The sequence below is a fragment of the Muntiacus reevesi genome, chromosome 6 (assembly GCF_963930625.1).
Source record: "Muntiacus reevesi chromosome 6, mMunRee1.1, whole genome shotgun sequence".
In the NCBI taxonomy this organism is placed as follows: domain Eukaryota; kingdom Metazoa; phylum Chordata; class Mammalia; order Artiodactyla; family Cervidae; genus Muntiacus; species Muntiacus reevesi.
Genome location: NC_089254.1, coordinates 93,937,965 through 93,957,005, shown reverse-complemented (window position 1 = coordinate 93,957,005; position 19,041 = coordinate 93,937,965). Strand labels below are relative to the sequence as shown.

The 19,041-nt window shown below is 35.9% G+C and overlaps 1 protein-coding gene across 6 annotated transcripts in view; it reads left to right on the top strand.

Moving 5' to 3' along the window:
* CNOT4 (CCR4-NOT transcription complex subunit 4) overlaps positions 1-19,041 on the top strand; it is a 147,627-nt gene that overhangs the window by 118,199 nt on the left and 10,387 nt on the right. For 2 of the 6 annotated variants that reach the window (XM_065939047.1, XM_065939046.1), the window contains exon 11: positions 3,322-17,333. The exons of the other annotated variants lie outside the window; for them this stretch is intronic. In XM_065939047.1, coding sequence (XP_065795119.1) covers positions 3,322-3,422 — 101 coding nt within the window. In that variant the 3' untranslated portion in view covers positions 3,423-17,333. Of the gene's footprint in view, positions 1-3,321; positions 17,334-19,041 lie in introns of those variants that run through there. 6 annotated transcript variants of the gene reach the window in all.

Sequence of the window (19,041 nt, the reverse complement as noted above, 5' to 3'; positions counted from 1 at the left end):
TTTCCAGATACTGTATAGTGTAGTTGACAAGATAAAATAAGGCTATGTATGAAGGTGGCAACTATTTGATACTGGAATGCAAGACACATCAGTGGAGCCTATAAATTGTTGGGGAAGCATCATTGAGGAAGTAGGAATTGATCTGTATCCTGGATTTGGGTTAGCAAGAGGGAAAGGGCAAGACCTTTTGTGTTGGTAGAAACTCCCAAATAAAGGCATAGAGATAAAATTTAGAGTGTCATTACATTAAGACACAGCAGAACTGCCTTCTGCACCAGGAGGTGCTTCATGTGTCCTGTGGAGTGGAGGAGAGGATGGGGAGCTCGGTCAGGGAGGCAGAACAGCGTGGGCTTGATATGATAGGAAGGAGGATGCCTTTGTGTAACTCTAGTTCTTAGCTGTCTTCATCGTGACTTTCATTTGACTTATTATGTGACCATCCTCAGAAACAATCTGTTCTTCTGATTTCATAGTTATCATATTGTCCGTTAGTATAAAAAGAGCAGGTTTAAACCAAATATTTTTTAAGCTGGTAGATATTCCAGAAATGCCACAGGAGTGATGAGTAATCACTGATTTTTGAGGGTAGTTGTCCTCATGTTAGTCATTTGAAATCTTCATCTAGAGTAGATACTTTATGAAGAAGAATGTGGCATTAAATCATGATCCTGTCCTCCTGGGTTTTTCTTTTCTTTTAGCATATACTCAACCATAGAGCGTAAAATCCTTTTTTTTTTTTTTTCCCCAGAAATTCTAAGAATGAAGTCACCAACTATAGATTCTGAATCACTTTTCTGTTTTCTGGGATGTGGGGAGAGTTTGTTATTTCAGTTTCTTGACTATGCATACTAGCTTGGTATTTAAGTGGTGACTTACAATTAAGCTTATTTTTAGAGAACTCTTAAGGTCCCCATGGCTAAAGAAATTTTAGTGTTAATGTACTGAAATATTTAAAATTGATATCAAGAGTTCTACAGAACCCTTCCATGGCCTATATATATTTGGCAAATACCTCAGGATGCTGAATGTTTGAAGCCTCAAAACAGAATAGTTTTATAATTGTAGCCAAATGATTGAGGTTTTGCCGTAACAATTAGAAGTGACAACCTGAAATTCTGGAAAACTGTGTACATCTTAACTGTGCATTATTTGAAGCAATTTAATATGTAGGCAATATCTGCCTCCCACCCCTAGTTATAACTCAGCTGTACTTGAGTTGAACTGTTGAAAAAGGTTTAACTCTATTTTCTGCAGTGAATATCATGGTTTCTTACACAGGGTAACTGTTAAGAGCTTCATAAAGGAGAGTACATAGGTTTCAGCGAGGTCTTAAGATATGCTTAGACAGTATTCAGTACTGGAAAAATCATATATGTATTTGTTCTGTAGATATGTAGAGCAAGATGGGGTTCCTGACTTTTAGTTAGGAGTAAGTAGTCACCTTTGTATCTTACAAATGTCTGTATTTATTATACATTTGTATTTAAATTTTAAGTTTTGGTTTGTTTCAGTTAATTATTAAAAATTGATATATCTGAAATCTATCATGGGAAGGACAGTTGCCCTAGGTTTGACATAAACGTGGTTTCCGTTTCCTCTGCCTAATTGAAAACATTTTTTAAATGTTGAAAATTAGTTATTTCCTTAAGTGAAATCTTTTTAGCAGCATTTTCTTGGCTGCATATCCAGTTTTCTAAATTGAGAAGGGTTTTTGGAATAAATATTCTTGAGGGAAAACTTGGATTAGTAACCAGTAATAGGGAAGTCCATTCAGATCTTCCTTGTTATTGGAACTGTGTGCTTTTGTTTTAAAAAGTAACTTTTCCTGTTCCAAAAAATGATGTGCCTGTTCAACTCCTTCATTTTAGGAATGGCAAAGCTGTGTCCTGAAAACGTTAAATAATTTGTTAGAAGTCACACATTCAGTTAGTAGTAGATTTAAGATAGGAACCCAGGGCTCAGATTCAGTAAGTGAAATGTTTTTCACTACAGTATTGATGTTCTCCATCATAAATGAAGATTACTGGCATTTACTTTAACTTGGCTTTCTTCCCATAGTAATTGATTTTTGCTCTCACACTCTTGGGAGGTACCTTTTTTATCTATTCATGAGACAGTTGGCCCAGCTCAGGAATATAACTTGCAGTTACAAAATAGAATGCATTTCATTGACTTGATGAAAATCAATCTCTTGCTTAGTTCTTATGAGTACCATGTCCTCACCAAGAACTCTAAAATTTCTTTTACACAGCTTTCTTGCTATATATTTGGGATTTATAGAATATGTGCCAATTTACTGAAAAACTATGAAATAACCAGTTCTAAAGACTTAGTTTTTTTCTTCATGGTATCACTTAAACTATCTTTCCAAGTGTAACTTCGCAGATTTGTTTTTCAAAGAACTTTCTGCCAGGATGTTTTTATTCTATAGAGCTAAAAATTATTTGGGAAACAAATAATAATCTAAGTCTGTGAACATTGTTGTTTCAAAATATACCTAGAAAAATATTTAAAACTGTTCAAGATTAGATTTTTGTTCATGTTTTTGTTTATTCAGATTTACTTAAGAGAGGGCATTTAAAGAAAATTCTTTGTGTCTGAATTCACTGTTTTAACAGTGACTTGATTGAATTTTGAGTCATTTGTGAAGCAAGTCACTTGTAGTCATTATCAATTATAGTTGGGAGAACTGATCTCATTTCATGTATAGTTCTCTGACCTAGAAGTAGTCATCTTACTTTCAGTCAATTGGATCATTGTATTGCTAGTATTTTACTATTTTCTCATTATTTCAAAAGTGCACATTGAATTTTCAGATGCTGTATGGTAATTTGCTAAGCTAATATTTATATCTTTTAATTTCTTTTTTCTAAACTTAATAACTGGTTTTAAAACATGGATTTGTCATTTTGCCCTTTACAAAACTCACATTTTCACTTCGGTGAATTTAGTTTTAACTTTTTTTTCCCCCCACAAAATACTACTTACTATTAGGAGTGTCTATATAAAAGGTCCAATTGGCTTGGAAAAGAATGGCTTTCCTGGTCTCTTTTTTTCCTTTTTGTATATTTATAATTCTGAATCTATTTGTTCTTAAACCTGACATAGTATTAAATTTAAGGGTGTGATTAGAGTGTAACTGCTTTCTAGGTACTTGATAAGTTTATATTTTAAAATTCATGTCTTGTTTCACACTCGCATTCCAGCCATTAAGCATGTATTTTATATATGTATCAGTATTCCAAATATTGAAATCATTTTTAAAGGGACTGTTAACAAATCTAGTCACCCATAACTAGACCATGACTGACTTTTCCACAGGGGAAGAAGAGGTGAAGGTTTCGACCATGCCACTGTCAGCCTCTTCCCATTCATTACAACAAGGACAGCGGCCTACAAGTCTCCACACTACTGTGGCCTGACAACAGAACTGAGAGGAGAGGATTAGACTCTGGGGTGCTTGCATGGGCAACCGGATTTTTGCATGATTCCTTTCTGATTTTGCATTTAATGTATACACCCAAAAGAGCCAACATAAACGTTCCTCATGCCTACAACTAGTGTGTTACCTCATAGAGCTGCTAAAGTATTTCTTCATTAGGCCTTTAACACAATTTATTAGCATAATAATTTTGGCATTGTTTCTCATGAGTGATACTATTTTTTAACTCACACAAATAAACTTGTAGTACTAATTAAGATCCCAGATGAGATTAGCTAGAATTGTTACTTTGGCTCTGTTATTGAAAATATTCAAAGATAATGGCAGTTCCTTGTTTTCTGGCTTGTGAAAAAATGGTAATATCCTAATATATTCATGAGAAATTTGGAAATTAAGAAGATAATGTCTATTGCATTCTTTGAATACTTGAGAAGAAAGAATACATATAAAACAAAATTGGTGGTGTCATTTAATGCCCAGAGGATGTTATCAGTAATTGTTTGTAGTTGTATGGATTTATGTCCTATATTATGAATTACCTGTTTAGAAACTGTTTTTGTTCTTTCTCATTTGCACATTTGCACTTTCTTTTTGAATGGTTGTTAATTATATAGAGACGCTTAAAAGATAATTATTATAGACTAAATGCAATATAATCTCTTTCCTAATGCACTGCCTAGTATACCAGGAAATGCCTCAGAAACAGAATTTCAACTTACAATTGATTTATCAGAAACTTGAATATGGGGTAAATATTGTATGTGAGAAGCAACCATAGTAGTGTAAAACTTTTATTGAAAAAATGGTAGTTCTGTGAGATATTTGTTTGGAAATTTCATTGTTTCACAATTGAAATGTGATAATAAAACTATATTACAAGTTCCTGACCAGAATGAGACTAAGGTGGAAGAGAAGAGATTGGGGATCCTCTAAAATTAGGTCACGTAAGTTGTCATAGGTAATTTTAATCACCGAGAATAGTGGTGTACTTTATTAGGATATAATGTGAAGTGATTTTTTGGATAATAAACAATTTCTTGAAATAGTTTTAAAGCTGATAATGAAAGAAAATAAGCTGAGTTCAGTACTCAGCATTAGACAGAGCTGGTTCAGAAAACATGACTGTTTCTGCCTAAATTAAGCATCTGGGAAAAGGACAATTGTGATATAAAAGATATGCCTTAGTTTAAAAAAATATTAAAAGAGTAGCATGAATACCAAAAAAGGAAGCCTAAAGATTTAAAATAATAATGATGATGGTGATGATAATAATAATGAAACACCTTACTGGGAACTGATAATATCATGTTGGAGTTGGAGTTTTCAGGGTTACCTCTCTATGTAAAGTCTAATAACTTTCCATTAAATAAAATACACAAATTAAATGGCTTTGTCCTTAAGTATAGGAGGTAAACTAAAATCCATTCTTAGGTATTCTTCAATTTGGTTAGCTGAGAGTATAGAAACAACTCTCTAGCCATTTAAATTATTCTTGTAAAATTTCTGCATAAATGACAATCTCAGCTTTTGATTTAGGAATGACTTTAGGACAGCATTATAAGAAACTTAGCAAATACAAATACTATAAATTTGTTAGGAGCCTTTTAGTATGTGTTGACTGTGGTTTCACTTTCGCTATAAGAGGCCAAGACGTCCACTTAATGCCTCCTGTGGTGCTGAGGCTCCTTGGCCTTGTGGACAAACTTGGGTTCCCTGCTAGGGCTTACTTAGTGCATAGTTTTCTCCAGCCTTCAGAGCAAGCCTTTCATTGCTTGACTCTTGTTATGAAAACATAAAGAGGTGGTTAGCTCTCATTTACGTTCTTCTCTGTGTTGAGAAATACACCTGTTAAACACGGCTTCTCTCCTGTGGGAGCTTTCTCTCCTTTCTCATTCCTGGCCGTTGCCACAAAACTGTCAGAATTTATCTGATTTGCTAGAGCCCAGAACTGTCTTCCTGCCTGCTTCCCCTCCTATGCCACCTTATACATACACACTGTAAACAGAAAAATGCTTTCTTGGGTAATTAGGCTTCAACTTAGATATTTTCATGTGGATGAAAGATGATCATTTAAGTAACTTTGTAAATCTGAGACTTTGTAAGCCTAAAAAATTAAGCTTCACTATTTTGCTTACTTTTATGTATGTTACGGTTTTTTTAAGTGAAGTCCTAAAATCAGTCAAAATTAATTTACTAAAACTCAGAAGAAATTATACAACATGTACAAGAAAGTACTGCTTCACACAGGAAGTAAATTGATGAAGCCAAGCGATGGTAAAGAATGAGAAGTTCTAAAAACTTCAGATTAGTTTTTGATAAATTCCTTGCATGACTGTTATGTCATGCACAAGGGGAACTTTATATGCTTTTCTATCCTTAACTTTTCAAAAGTGACTAGTCTTTTCCTTAAATCAGAAATGTTTAACCTGGAATACAAAACTCCTTGGACGTGCTTATGAGTTGTATGTGTGTATAGATGTTCATTTTTTTTTTCTGGGGAGAATATTCGTATTTACTAGACTTGTCAAAGCATTTGGTGGCCGACCTCTTCCCCCAGCCTAAGTGGGGGAAAATGTTAAAAAGACATTTAGAGCATCACTTCTTAGTGCCACAATAGAATATAGACCTTGACTGAATAATTTTGATCATATGATGAATGTCAAGTGCCTCTTTTTATTTTCTTAAAGATTCCATTAGGAAATATTTTCTGATTAATAATCCTTTCCTTTTCATTCTGCTGTTGCATTTGTTTTTAAAGGTGGCACTTCTGTATACTCTTCTCTTACTTCAACAGAGCATTAATTAAATATTTGAGTGCCTATTCTGTGTAGTGACTCGAGCTAGATCTTGAGGGATACCAGTTAAATATAGATCCTATTATATATTATCAAGGATAACAGTCTTGTGACAATTTTATTTCAGTTATTTCTATAGGGTCACCTCTTGATATATTTTAATTACAAGAACAACCATACTAGTCCACTCATTTCATTATTAATTGCTTTGACAGGGCAATGAAGGATATTGAATACTGATACTTGAAATTTTGAAATATGTGATAATTTAGAGAGAGTGAAAAAAATTTTAACAGGGGAGACATACATTCATTATTCTGATTAAAGTATTGCTCAGTCGTGGGCATATACTCATGTCTTATTCTTTAGTGTTGTGGTAGTTGAGTATAGATTCATATATATATATTCTTTTAAAGAAAGCTTCATTGCATTGTGTGCACGTTTTACTGACATGGCTCCTATCTGTACAGTATTCCAACCACCTGCAAGACTGACAGAGCTCTCTTCTGCTGTGATCCAGGTACATAGGGAGCTCCTCATACAGAGGCATTACATCAGAGAGTCAAGAGCAAGGAACGAATTGCGGGTTTATTGAAACTCACAAAATGAAGACCACCAAGTTACATGTGCCTATATAAAAATGAGAGGACATTTTATCCTATATTGAGTTGTAAGGTTTTGGATTCTTTTGTTTATTTGATGATGAAGCTTTCCCATATCTGCTTAAGAGATGCATATCATACAGTTGAGAGCACAATAACTTTAAAAAAATTTTTTTCTTTGAAAGAGGTGACACTGGAAAATAACAATATATATGTCTTTTTCTATAAAATATAACTAAGTTATTTATCTGGTTTCAAGCTAGTTCTTCTGCCGTTAGTGCTGCATCTTTCTCCTCTCAGTCTTTTTATCTGAATATATACTGTGTTGTCTCCTTGTGCTGAATAGTCACACATGAAATGCTGAGTGAGCCAGTTAGACACTTTGCTGATGCAGAAGTAAAAATAGGATTTAGAGAAAGAAGTTATTCAGGGCAGATTTGGGAAAAAGCTTCATAGGAAATGTCTTACTTTTTGCTTTTGAAGGATGGCTTGAAATTAAATGATGGAATTGGAAAATATAGTAAAGGGAACAGATTGAAGAATTAGGGATGGAGATTAGCATGGTCTTTGAAGGGTCAGGAGAAGATGGTAAGGAGATGGACTTGTCTGAGGTATTACAGGTCATGTAGGAAGGTGAGGTAAGTGTGCAAAAGCCTTGATAACTAGGAAGAAGAATTTAGTCTTGATGTAGATGTGGTCAGTGGTAGAGAAGTACATGTTCTTTGGCAAAGATGTAACTTGATTGCAGCATTTTAAGATTAATACATTTGCTGGAAGTTAGTACTAGTTAGAAAGTAGTTCCTAGATATCATTGCTGACCAGTGAAAACAAGATGGCCTGGACACGAATAGTAATACTAGTAGGATTGCAGAAGAAATTATGAATTACAAGTCAGAATGAGATTCAGGGAAAGGCCTTTGGTTTTGGCCATGTCTCTAGTGACCTTTAAAAATGCTTCTTTCATAAAAAGATACAGATGGAAGGGCAGATTTCTAGGATTCATGAGGAAATGTCAAGAATGTAGATGCAGCAGTCATTGACTAAAGACATTGGCAACAAAGGGGAAGAGAAAAGCAAGATGCTGACTAGACAGGGTGTATATCTTAGAAGGCATTGCTTTAAGATCTTTCTCTCTCTCTCTTTAGTTGCTAAGTCATGTCTGACTCTTGCGACCCCATGGACTGTAGCCTGCCAGGCTCCTCTGTCCATGGGATTCTCCAGGCAAGAATACTGGAGTGGGTTGCCATTTCCTTCTCCAGGGGATCTTCCCGACCCAGGAATCGAACCCTGGTCTCCCTCATTGCAGGCAGATTCTTTACCAACTGACCTATAAGGGAAGCCCTGCTTTAAGATAAGGGAGCTGAATATTTAATGCAGAATTTACAGAGTTAAGTGAGAGAATAGCATAGATAGTATGGAAGAGAAAATAGGCTAACCAGTGGGGTAAAAGATTTCTGTAGGTGTTAGGAAGAGATACACCCAAGATGAGGTTAGGTTATGGGCTTAACTTAATTGAGATGGGCTATATCTTCCTTTGTTGTTTGTAAAAAACAATCTGAAAATCTAGGCAAAAGAAGGTGAGATTAGAGAAAATGAGATTAGATGAAGGTGCTCATATGAGTAATTCTTGGATGCATATCATGTGAGAAAATGGGGATGAAAGACTGGAGTTGGGAACCTGTTTTTAAAAAAAAAAAAGCGGGAGAGAAAGAAATAAGTCTGTGAGAATAAGCCTAGAAGTTCATCAGAAAGAAATTTAAGAATTGTTGAGTCAAGATAAGGATCAAATTTAAAAGAGTCAGATATGTATAGTTTTGTATGTTGTGATGATTCAACAGGAGTGGACAAAGCATGTATGAGATTTTGGTTAGAGGGTAAAGAAAAAAGACAACGATGTTTAAGAAGGCAAAACTAATGATATAATCTTGTGATCCAGAGTTCATTGATTTTATATGTTGATGAGGACAAAGAACCAGTATAGTATTGTTAAGAGAAGGACAGATTAGGAGACTAGTCAGCATGATAACCACTCAGCACTACATGACAAGTGAGAACCAGAAAAAGGATTGTAGATAGACGTCTTACATTAGGACTGGAGGTTGGAAAGAAGGCAAGCTTTCATTACCCCTGTGGTCTTTACTCACCCAGCTTTCCCCTCTAGTTCTTTTGTCAAGAGTCAGAAGTCAGACTGTGTGAGAGAGTTGTAGAAAGCATGGTATTACCTGGGGAATCCTGAAGCATGTTTCCTGTAAGTTGAAGGTGATCCAGAGGACAACATCCCACAGTGGAGTGAACATTGCTTCCTCAAAGCACAGGAGGAGGATGTGAACACATAGTTCAAGGGAAGGCCTGGGGAAAGCCAGAGATGAGATTGGACAGCGTAGGTAACCCCGGTGAGTGTGTCACTTATGATGTGAAAGGTTTAGACAGAGGAAGTAGGTGCATGTGACGAGTCTGGTAGCTTGGAGCTTTGGGGAGTCTACCCTAAGTTTCAGTTAGATAAAAATATGGTTTACACCTGTTGATACCTAGAATTGAAGGCAGGCCTATGCAGTTATAAGCTGCTTGAGAATTAGACTGAAGTACTTAGAAATTCCATGAACCAGATGGAAATTATTGTACTCGAGAACCAATCCATTTTCTTCAGGTTCCTTCACACCAGACTTCATAAAGCAGCTGTTGCCTTCACTTTGTTCTTAGCCAGCTTCACATTTTATGATTATTTTCAAGGTTCCTGGAAGCTCCAACCCAACCCCTAAGAACATACTGTGCTTTGAACAGTTTGTTGTTGCAGCTCCTGCTTGGTCCTAAGACCCACTATGGTGCTGTGTTATAAGCAACAGCCTCAAAGCTTTTTTTCCCTTCCATATAATTTATAAAGCCTTTAAAGAACTCAGTACCTTTTTTTTTTAAGTTGAAATTCACATAACATACATTTAACTACTTTAAAGTGTACAATTTGATGGCCTAGTAGGACTGTTCTTTAATTATCTTAAAGTTGAATAAATAACCCACTCTGGCTGTGAGAAATTTGGCCCGTCCTTGGTGGGGCTGTGTGGTAATAGCTGCATCTAGACTCAGGTAAAAATGTTTAAAGTAACTGTCTGAGTAGTTCTTAAGCGGTAATAATAGTCTTTTCTGTCTTCTTGACATTTGACTAGTACATTACAGAAAAAACGGCTTCCTTAGCAAGGAAGCCTCGCTTTATGAAAGCCTCGCTCTGTGTCTGAGGGTGAGATTGAGTGGGTATGTGTGCATGTACATTGATTTATATATATTAATTTTCATTTAAATCCTCTACTTGGTGAATATGGCAGAGGAAAAAGCCTCAGGCCATCTCCCTGTGACTTTTCATGTATTTATTCCTGCTGTGTTCTCATTAATTCTTGTGTTTAGGATAAGAGCTGTATTCATGTTTTGTCCTTCTCTAAAGTTTTTTTTTTCTTAATGGGAATTAAAGTCCTGTTCATATGCAGCAAGGTTATAGTATAGGTGCCCACTTCACCCCTGGTTATGCTTTATCTGAACAAATATTTTCATAGCTTTTTCTCATCAGTTTTCACTTGCACTACTAAACATATCCGTCCCATATCATACTCTTTAGGAAAACCTAAGGAAAGGATAAAGAGAAGAAGTTTTATTATATAGTCCTAAAACTTCAGAGCTATGAAACATATAGCATAGCCTTTAATGATCCTTCTTTTGAAGACCAAATAATAATAACGATATTAAACAAGGCTCAGAAGGATTGTGGTTTGCCCACAATCACATTCTAACAACAGTTTGAAGTTTTGTTAGCCTTCACCAATAAATATGCTTTCGTATATGTAATTCAAGGAGAAGAAAACATCAAGATTCAGAACATATCTCTTCTTTAAACTTCACTGTGTCCTGTAGTTTACTATAGTAGTTCTCGGAAGTCAAGGGCTTTCAACTGTGAATATCAATGCAAATAATTAATTTAAGATGTTCAGATTGTACATCTGTTGGCAATTGTAATTACAGATCCTGTAAGTTGCTAAAACAGCTTTGTTAAATGTGTCCTAGTGATCTCGGAGTAACTTAAGTGCGGGGAGATTGAAACTTCACAGGTAGTCTTAATGTGAGTATATGTAACTCAGGAAGAAAACCTCAAGATTCAGAGCATATCTCTTCTCTAAACTTCATTGTGTCTTACAGTTTATTATAGTAGTTCTCACAAGTCAAGGGCTTTCAACTGTGAATATCAGTGCAAATAATGAATTTAAAGCATTCAGACTGTCCATCTGTTGGCAACTGTTATTACAGACCCTGTAAATTGTTAAAACAGCTTTGTGTTAAATGTCGCCTAGTGACCTTGAAGTAACTTTAGTGTGGGGAGATTGAAACTTCACAGGTACTCTTAATGTGACTTAAATACAGATGTCAGAACCAAAATAAAGAGTAAAACAGAGGTGGAGTTGATTTTACCCAGGATTTTTCTGCAGTGCCAAAGAACATTTAAGCATCGACCTGCATGACTACTAGACTGCTGATATTTCTAATACTACAGAATGAAAAAAATTCTTACAGTAATGGCACCAAGATGTACTGCACCCGCACCAAAGGGGTGATCTCAGATTCATCTCTGAAGAACTACTGTATGCTACACCATGTAAAATGATAGCACATCTGCTGATTTTTTTCCAATCAAGGAGGTGGTTGTTTTCAGCATAATGAAAAAGAGGGGAAGCTCCACAAGGATTTAAAGTTGATAATACCATCATCGTCTCCAAGAAGAAATGCAGGGATGCTGACTGCAATCAACTTTTATAGCCTAGCGCTGTTTCCTAATATGGTGAGATCTCCTCCCAAAGACTGTGCTAGCATTTCTACTCTGTTGTCATCAGTCTTGTGTATGGAAATAATGTGTCTATGGAGCAGAACATAGTGATCTGGAATATTGCTGGGATGTTTTTAAACATTGTCATTTTATGTGTTGGCATTGGCCAGAAAACTGACACTGAAGCCATTCTTTTCTTTCTTTATTATGTCTATAAATTGAGTATTCAGCTAAAGGAAAAGGAGGCCCTGGGTTATGACTTCATCAACAAAGTAGGAAGATTTCTTACTGACCTTAAGCTGAGTGTTATTTCACTTACGTTGTCTCTATTAAAATATGAGTTTTTATTAAAATTTGTGATTATGAATTACTGATAGCCCTATTCCCTCATCTGTTACTTAGGATGTGATTTGCTACCAGGTCTGGGTTTTTTGTTCTTACATCTAAACCATTAGTCACTAATTAATCTAACCATAGTCTTCCCCAGCCCTAGTCCCAGGTAGGAATGACATTTCTTGAGTCAGTGCTGCAAAACCTCACGTTTATTTTAAATGGCAGGTGATTGCAATGAAGCCTGTTATTGAACTAAGCAGAGATCTTTCATAATTTCCAAATAAATACACACACCCCTGCAACTTTTGTTTTATAACATGCTTTCTGGTTTTAGTTTTGCCCGCTGTGAGTCTTACTCTGGTAGCTTGTGCTCACCTCTCTGTCCAGTTTTTTTCTTCCTTTGGGCAAAGAAGAAGTTGCTTCTTTCTTTCTCCATGTAACTGACCACAGTTAGAGGGGGAGGTCTTGACTAGATCTCAAGGTGCACTTCCTGTGCGGTACCCCTGCAGGACCCTTGACAGGCCCGAGTTTTCCCTCTTCAGAGGAGAGGAACAGGCTCTGTCAGCTTCCTGAGTGTTCGCTCAGTGCCTCTGTGGTCATTTACCTCCCAATTTCCTTCTCAGTCAGTCTTTTTGTTCTCTCTTAAAAATCAAAACAGCACATTTAAGCCGAAAGTACAGTCTGGGTTGGGAGTAGATTGAGTGACAAATGTCTGATTGGTAGACTTTTGACTGTGCTAGATTGCCGTTATTCACTTGCTTTTACTTCTAAGTAATTCTAGCCCTTTAAAAATACTTTCTGGACAATACTACTGAAATTCAATGTTTCACAAATCATATGTGATTTTTAATAAAACTAATTTTTTTCCACTAAAAATTCTAGTTCCGTATACAACTCCAGGAGATGGAAAAATAAGAATTGTTGTTTCTAATTTATATTTAAGACTAAATATATAATTTATATTATATTTTAAGGCTGTTTTCATCTGATCTTTCTTTCCTTCCTGCTTTCCTTTCTTCAACGCTGATTGAGAATTGGTCTGTCAAGACTATCTCTGGCATTCTTTGCCAGTTGAACTACAATAAATCATAGCCAAGGATGAACACTTAAGTATATTTTTAAAATAATTTTTAAACTAAGGCCACTTAGTGAACCTGATGGTAGGCATATAGCTGTTTAAATTCATCAGCAGGTAGGCCTTTTGAAATGCTATCCTCCAAAGGAGTATTATCTTTTATAGGTCTGAAAAGAATACATGAAAAGAATACAGTCTTATTAGGATTAAATCTCTTTAAATTGAGGCATTATTTGAACAATTGAAAGCAAGAAAATGTCTCTATTTTCAACAGTATAAATAGTAAGGAAGAAAAAACAGACTAGTCTTTTTTTTTAAGATCATAAATTTCACATATATATGTGAAAATAAAAAAATAAGTAAATTTCAATTTATATTCTTGTTTTGAAAAATCAAATGGTTATTTATAAAACAACCTCAAAGCAAATTTTAACAAATACCTCTGGTTTGTGAAAATAGTACAGTGAAGAAGAAAGATGTATGCTTGATCTGTTTGGTTGGAAGTGTTTATTACTATGACCATATCCATTATCTATTTCATTTAGTTTTAGTATAATAATGAGGACTTTACTTCATTTCCTAAAATAATCATTTTTCTAAAATTAAAAACAGTTTCTTATTTTAATGCCTAAAAAGATAACTTTCTAAAAATAAAGCTCATAGTTAGGTTATATTTCAGAGCATGGAAAATCACATTTCAGAGCATGGATAATTTTTAGTCGTCCTTTGAGGGTATTTTTGTGTCTTTGATATAAACCCTTAAGATAGGAGCCATCCTTCAGAAAAAGATGAGACTGACTGATCTTCAGTGTCAAAACAAAAGTGAACTGTGTAATAATCAAATGAAGTAAAAACTGACTTTAGTGTTTTTAATAACTTTTAGAAAATTTAGAAATCTTTAAATTTGGAAGATTATGAACATAAAAAGTCTTAGAAATTTCAATGGACATACAACCCTATGAGGATTTGCTGCATGTGTGGCAAGATACTTTGGTCTGAATGCAAGCCTGAAGGGAACTTATACTCCCTTAAAAAATATTTTATTGGTACTAAACAATCGAAAGCTATCACTGCTTTCTTCAGAATAACCAAACTCCAGTGATCTGCTCAAGAAACAGAAAATAAGCAGAACAGCGTGAAATGTAGGATGCTGCTGCAGAATGTTATAGCATCAAGCCCCAGACATAGCCAGTAAACGTTTGCTGAATGAAAACTTGTGGTTGAGAGGGTGATGTTTGTATCTGATTATTTCTGGAGGTATGCAAAGCCTGGATCTGGATATGCTTTGTGTTAAATCTGGACTTGTGGAGACATTAATCAGATTCGTTTACAAATAAGTTATCTTATCTCTTGGTTGAACTGTGATCCTCAGTTCAGTGTTAGGATTCGCCTCATCACTCCATAATCAGTCCTTCTCTACTTCTGAATTCTGGAAATTCAGCTTGTGACTATTCCTTATTTTCCCAAGACCACCGTGCTCCCTCCTCCATACACACAAGCTTTAAAAAATTTCACCTAACCAATAACTCTTCTTACCTCCAGTGTCTCATTTGTAATACTCACAAACATATACACACAATTCAGAAAACCTTTATAAATAGCTTATTTTCTAGAACTCTACTTAACGTAAGTACTGAAGAGCTACTTGGGGAACTTAGTACTTTCATAAGCAGGGTGCTCTCTTTAGGGAACTTATGATTGTTAAAGAATGTTTTTTCTTGGCTAAACCAAAATCTTTTTCCCATTTATGCTTCTTGTCAAATATGTGAAGGAGGTATCCACTTGTCTAATAACTTCTCGACTAAGGATGAAACATCCTTAGTCCTTTTAACCTTTTCATATTTAACATGGTTTCTAGTTCTCTTTAGTCCATTTCTCCTCCACATATTTTGACATGGCACTGAATGGCTTGCTTGAAATATGGAGGTTATACTTTAATAATCCAGATGTGATTAGAGAATCTACTTTTTCATTAACACATTTCTTATTACTAATATTTGTATATTCCTTTATAGTTTACACAGTCTCTTTATAAAAATATCCTGTGGAGTAGATATTATCCCTATTTTGTGAATGAGGAAACTGAGGCTCAGAGTGGTTATCATTTATGATTGGCTCAGTGTCTTACAGTTGCTAATTTGGACATTTCGCATCTATTTATGTGGGCTTAATGTTATTTTTTAAAAATTCTATTAACCCAATTGTTATGAAATGGTGTAAGTAAAACTACTAAACCTTTTTTCATACATGTGACTGGTTAGTTAGATCTCTTCCATCCTGTACTTCCCAAATGTATTTTTAAAAATCTGAATGTAACCATGTTAAATTGTGTGTTTGGATTTGGTGTAGTTAGAGTGTACCCTTGTTTATATATTCCAATCTTAACAAGTTTATCATATGAGACTATGTGATTATAAAGTGAGAGATAAATGTTATTAGTAACATTGATAGTGAAGACTTTAAGGATTTTGATTTAAGAATAGTTGTAGTTTTAATAATTGATTCTGTCATCTCTAGAATTGGCTTTTTGTTTGTATGTTTAAATAAACTGTGTGGGTTTTGCTAAGTATAGTAAGAAGCATGGAGTCAAAGATAAGCCAAGCACTATCTCAGGAACTTTCAGACTAACACACAGTGTCTTAAGCTCTGTGACAGTTCATCTAAACACTACCGTCATCCATACTGTACTTTAGAATCTTATACCAAAAGATTACCATTAGAAAACTTCCAGAAACTGCTGAATTCAAGATATATCATAGTTATATCCTAGAAAGTCTGTCCAAAGAATAAATTACTTTGATATGGTTGGTTCTTTATGGAAATGCATTTTGGCTTTCATTGACAACTCTATTCCATTTGTTTTATGGGATTGATGTTTTGGTGGGATAGAGATGGAGTTGTGAAGTCTTAGCTGTGAAGTCTTTGAGTTTGGGCAGGCAACAGAAGAAGAAAGGAAATGGATCCCAGAATTTAGAAGCAGGACATTTCCAGTGGGAAACAATTGTCAGTGGAAGCTGCCTTCACGACTGCTGTTCACCTCAAAGTTAAACTTCCTGTATATTTCATTAGGAAAGGAGCTGAGGTTTTAGTCCAAAATGTTGCGTATTATTTCTCATGAAAAATGACCCCAAATGCAAACAATAGAGCAGTGCTTGCAAAACCTCTCATGTTCACTTCTAAAGAAATCAGGTATCTCCCAGTCTGTTTCAAAATTTTCCCCAGAACCCTTTTGGTAAGCACTTAACTTACAGAGCCGCCTTTTCTTTCTTTCCCCGTAATTCTTTTAGCAATGGTTTTGTGATGACGTCTCTGAGGATGAATACCCTAGAGTAGAATCCATGTTGCACCTAGAAACTTTAAGCTTACTGAAACTGAGTAGATATTCTTTCACTGTCTTTGTATCTCTTGTGACTTACAGTTCTCTCTCCACGTTGCTTACTCTGTCCTTTCTGGTTTGAGGATCATGCTCTTTTATCAAGAAGATGGAAGGAGGCAGAATGAAGATGGAACTGCATAGCTCTGACTTTCCTCAGGACTTAACATTATGACAGGCTGAACCGTGGCCTTTTCCTAATTTTCTTCTGTTCCAAACTTAGTTGTTGTTGTTGTTGTTGTTTTTGCCTTTAGCATTTTTCACAAGCTTCAGATCATTATGGATTCTGATTTTAATCCTCAAGGATTATGATACTGTTATCCACAGGTAGGTTACATAACTCTATCCAGCTTTTCACATCTTATCCCATGAAACTCTCCCTGCACAAGAACTAGTTTCTTTAGTTTTTGCCCCAATTTATTTTCCTTATTAGATTATTTATTGCATAGTCAGAATGTTCATATTTTAGCATCTTCTATGGTCTATAAATCACTGCCTCCTATAACCATGGGACCATGCTGACCCACCTTTCCTTTTTTTAAAAAAAAGAAAACCTTTAGAAAGATGTTTTCTCAAAAAGAAAAAAAAAACTGGAAGCAAATGTTCAGGGCTCCTCATTTAGGAAACATTAAATACCTCTTGAGGTTCAGAAACTATTCACTGTACACCAAGAGGATCAAATCAAGGCCCTTTCTGAAGGAACTCACAGTGTAGTAGGAAAAAACTGACAAGTGAATGCAATTCACGGTGGTGGTTGCAAAAGTAGCCAGGATGCCAGCCATCCAAGCACTCCATCAGTTAGTCTCATGCCTTGCTTCTTAAAGTCCTAAAGTTATGTCACATGCTTTTAGGGTTTCTATTATATTCACAATAGCCAACCTGTGCTTTGTTGGTCAGAGGTCCAGAAGAAAATTTTCCCTCTGTTTCTACATTGGGAAAGGAGGGGGCGGGGGTCAGGAGATAAATTTTATCAGGTTTATTTTCTCCTGGCAGATTCAGATCTCAGAGATGTCAGGGTGGTTGACATTCTCCTTGTCCCCACAGTTTTATAATTGGGTGAAATCATATCCTGATGGATCCACGTATCTTCTCCTGGGTGGTAAGCTCCCTCAGTCATCCTTGGATGTCTGCATAGGGCTTTTGTTCATGGTTCTTAGTTTCATGCTCACTTAAAAGCTTGCTTTCAAGCTTCCAACTTCAGATTTTGTCAATTTCTTACATTGGATTTTTGTCCCTCCCCGTTGTTTAGTTTTGTGTATTCTGGTTCAGGTTCCACCTAATAATGCTTCTAAGAATGTATTGTCTTCTCCTCCATTGACTTCTCAGTTACCTTTTTCTTCATTCTAAATGAGGCTTTATGTATAGACTTCTTTCTATAGGTACTTTTTCCCGTTGTGTTTGTTTGTTTGTTTTTCCTTAAATAGATATTGCTTCTTCAGATCCTTAGTAAAGCAAACATCTAAATGTTTTCCCAGCTCTTGTTAAAAGATCTGATTCTTCCCCCAAAACAAAACTTACAGATCCTTGTAAGGAACATTCTAGAAGAGAGAAGTACACGTTGTGCAAAACACATCTATGTATATTGTGCCATGTACTGTGTTTTGTGATCAGCTGCTTCTGCTGCTCTCTGTTCAGTATGGAATGCCTTCCCTTTTCCATACCAGTTTCTCTTCCCCTGAGCTTCTCCAGCCACCATTCATCCTGCATGCAGAAAGGCACAGTCGTTCATTCTCTTCCTGGTGCCCCACAGGACTTTGTTCATATCACAGGACTTACTATCACATGCCATGTCGGTTTTTAAGCATGTCTGCCCTCCGCTCCTCTTGGCCTGTGAGTCCTGCCCAGACACGGACTGGGTAGTGTGCCTGGTGGTGAGAACACACACTCTGAAATCAGATGGAAATGATTGCTGACTTCAGCACTTTTGAACTGTTCACTCACCATGCACTTTATGTACTTGATATTCTAGTACCAACAATCCACTGGGCCAGATAGCAGTTTCATTTTCCAGAGTCAAATTAGTCTCATTTATAAAATGAAACTACTACTTAACTCATTGGATTGTTGGTACTAGGATATCAAGTACATAAAGTGCATAGTGAGTGAATAGTGTCTTGAGTAGAAAAATAGATAGAATATAGCTAATAGGCCTGTCGGAGAAGACTCTTGAGAGTCCCTTGGACTGCAAGGAGATCCAACCAGTCCATCCTGAAGGAGATCAGTCCTGGATGTTCATTGGAAGGACTGATGCTGAAGCTGAAACTCCAGTACTTTGGCCACCTGATGGGAAGAGCGGACTCATTGGAAAAGACCCTGATGCTGGGAGGGATTGGGGGCAGGAGGAGAAGGGGACGACAGAGGATGAGATGGCTGGATGGCATCACCGACTCGATGGACATGAGTTTGAGTAAACTCTGGGAGTTGGTGATAGACAGGGAGGCCTGGCGTGCTGCGATTCATGGGGTCGCAAAGAGTCAGACACGACTGAGCGACTGAACTGAACTGAATAGGCCTGTTTACTGTCTCATGCACATAATGTTAGAATATCTCTTTTTTAAAAGTATTCCTTATTTATTTTGGTAAAGTGGATTTTAAAAGTTATATTTATTTGTGCCTTAAC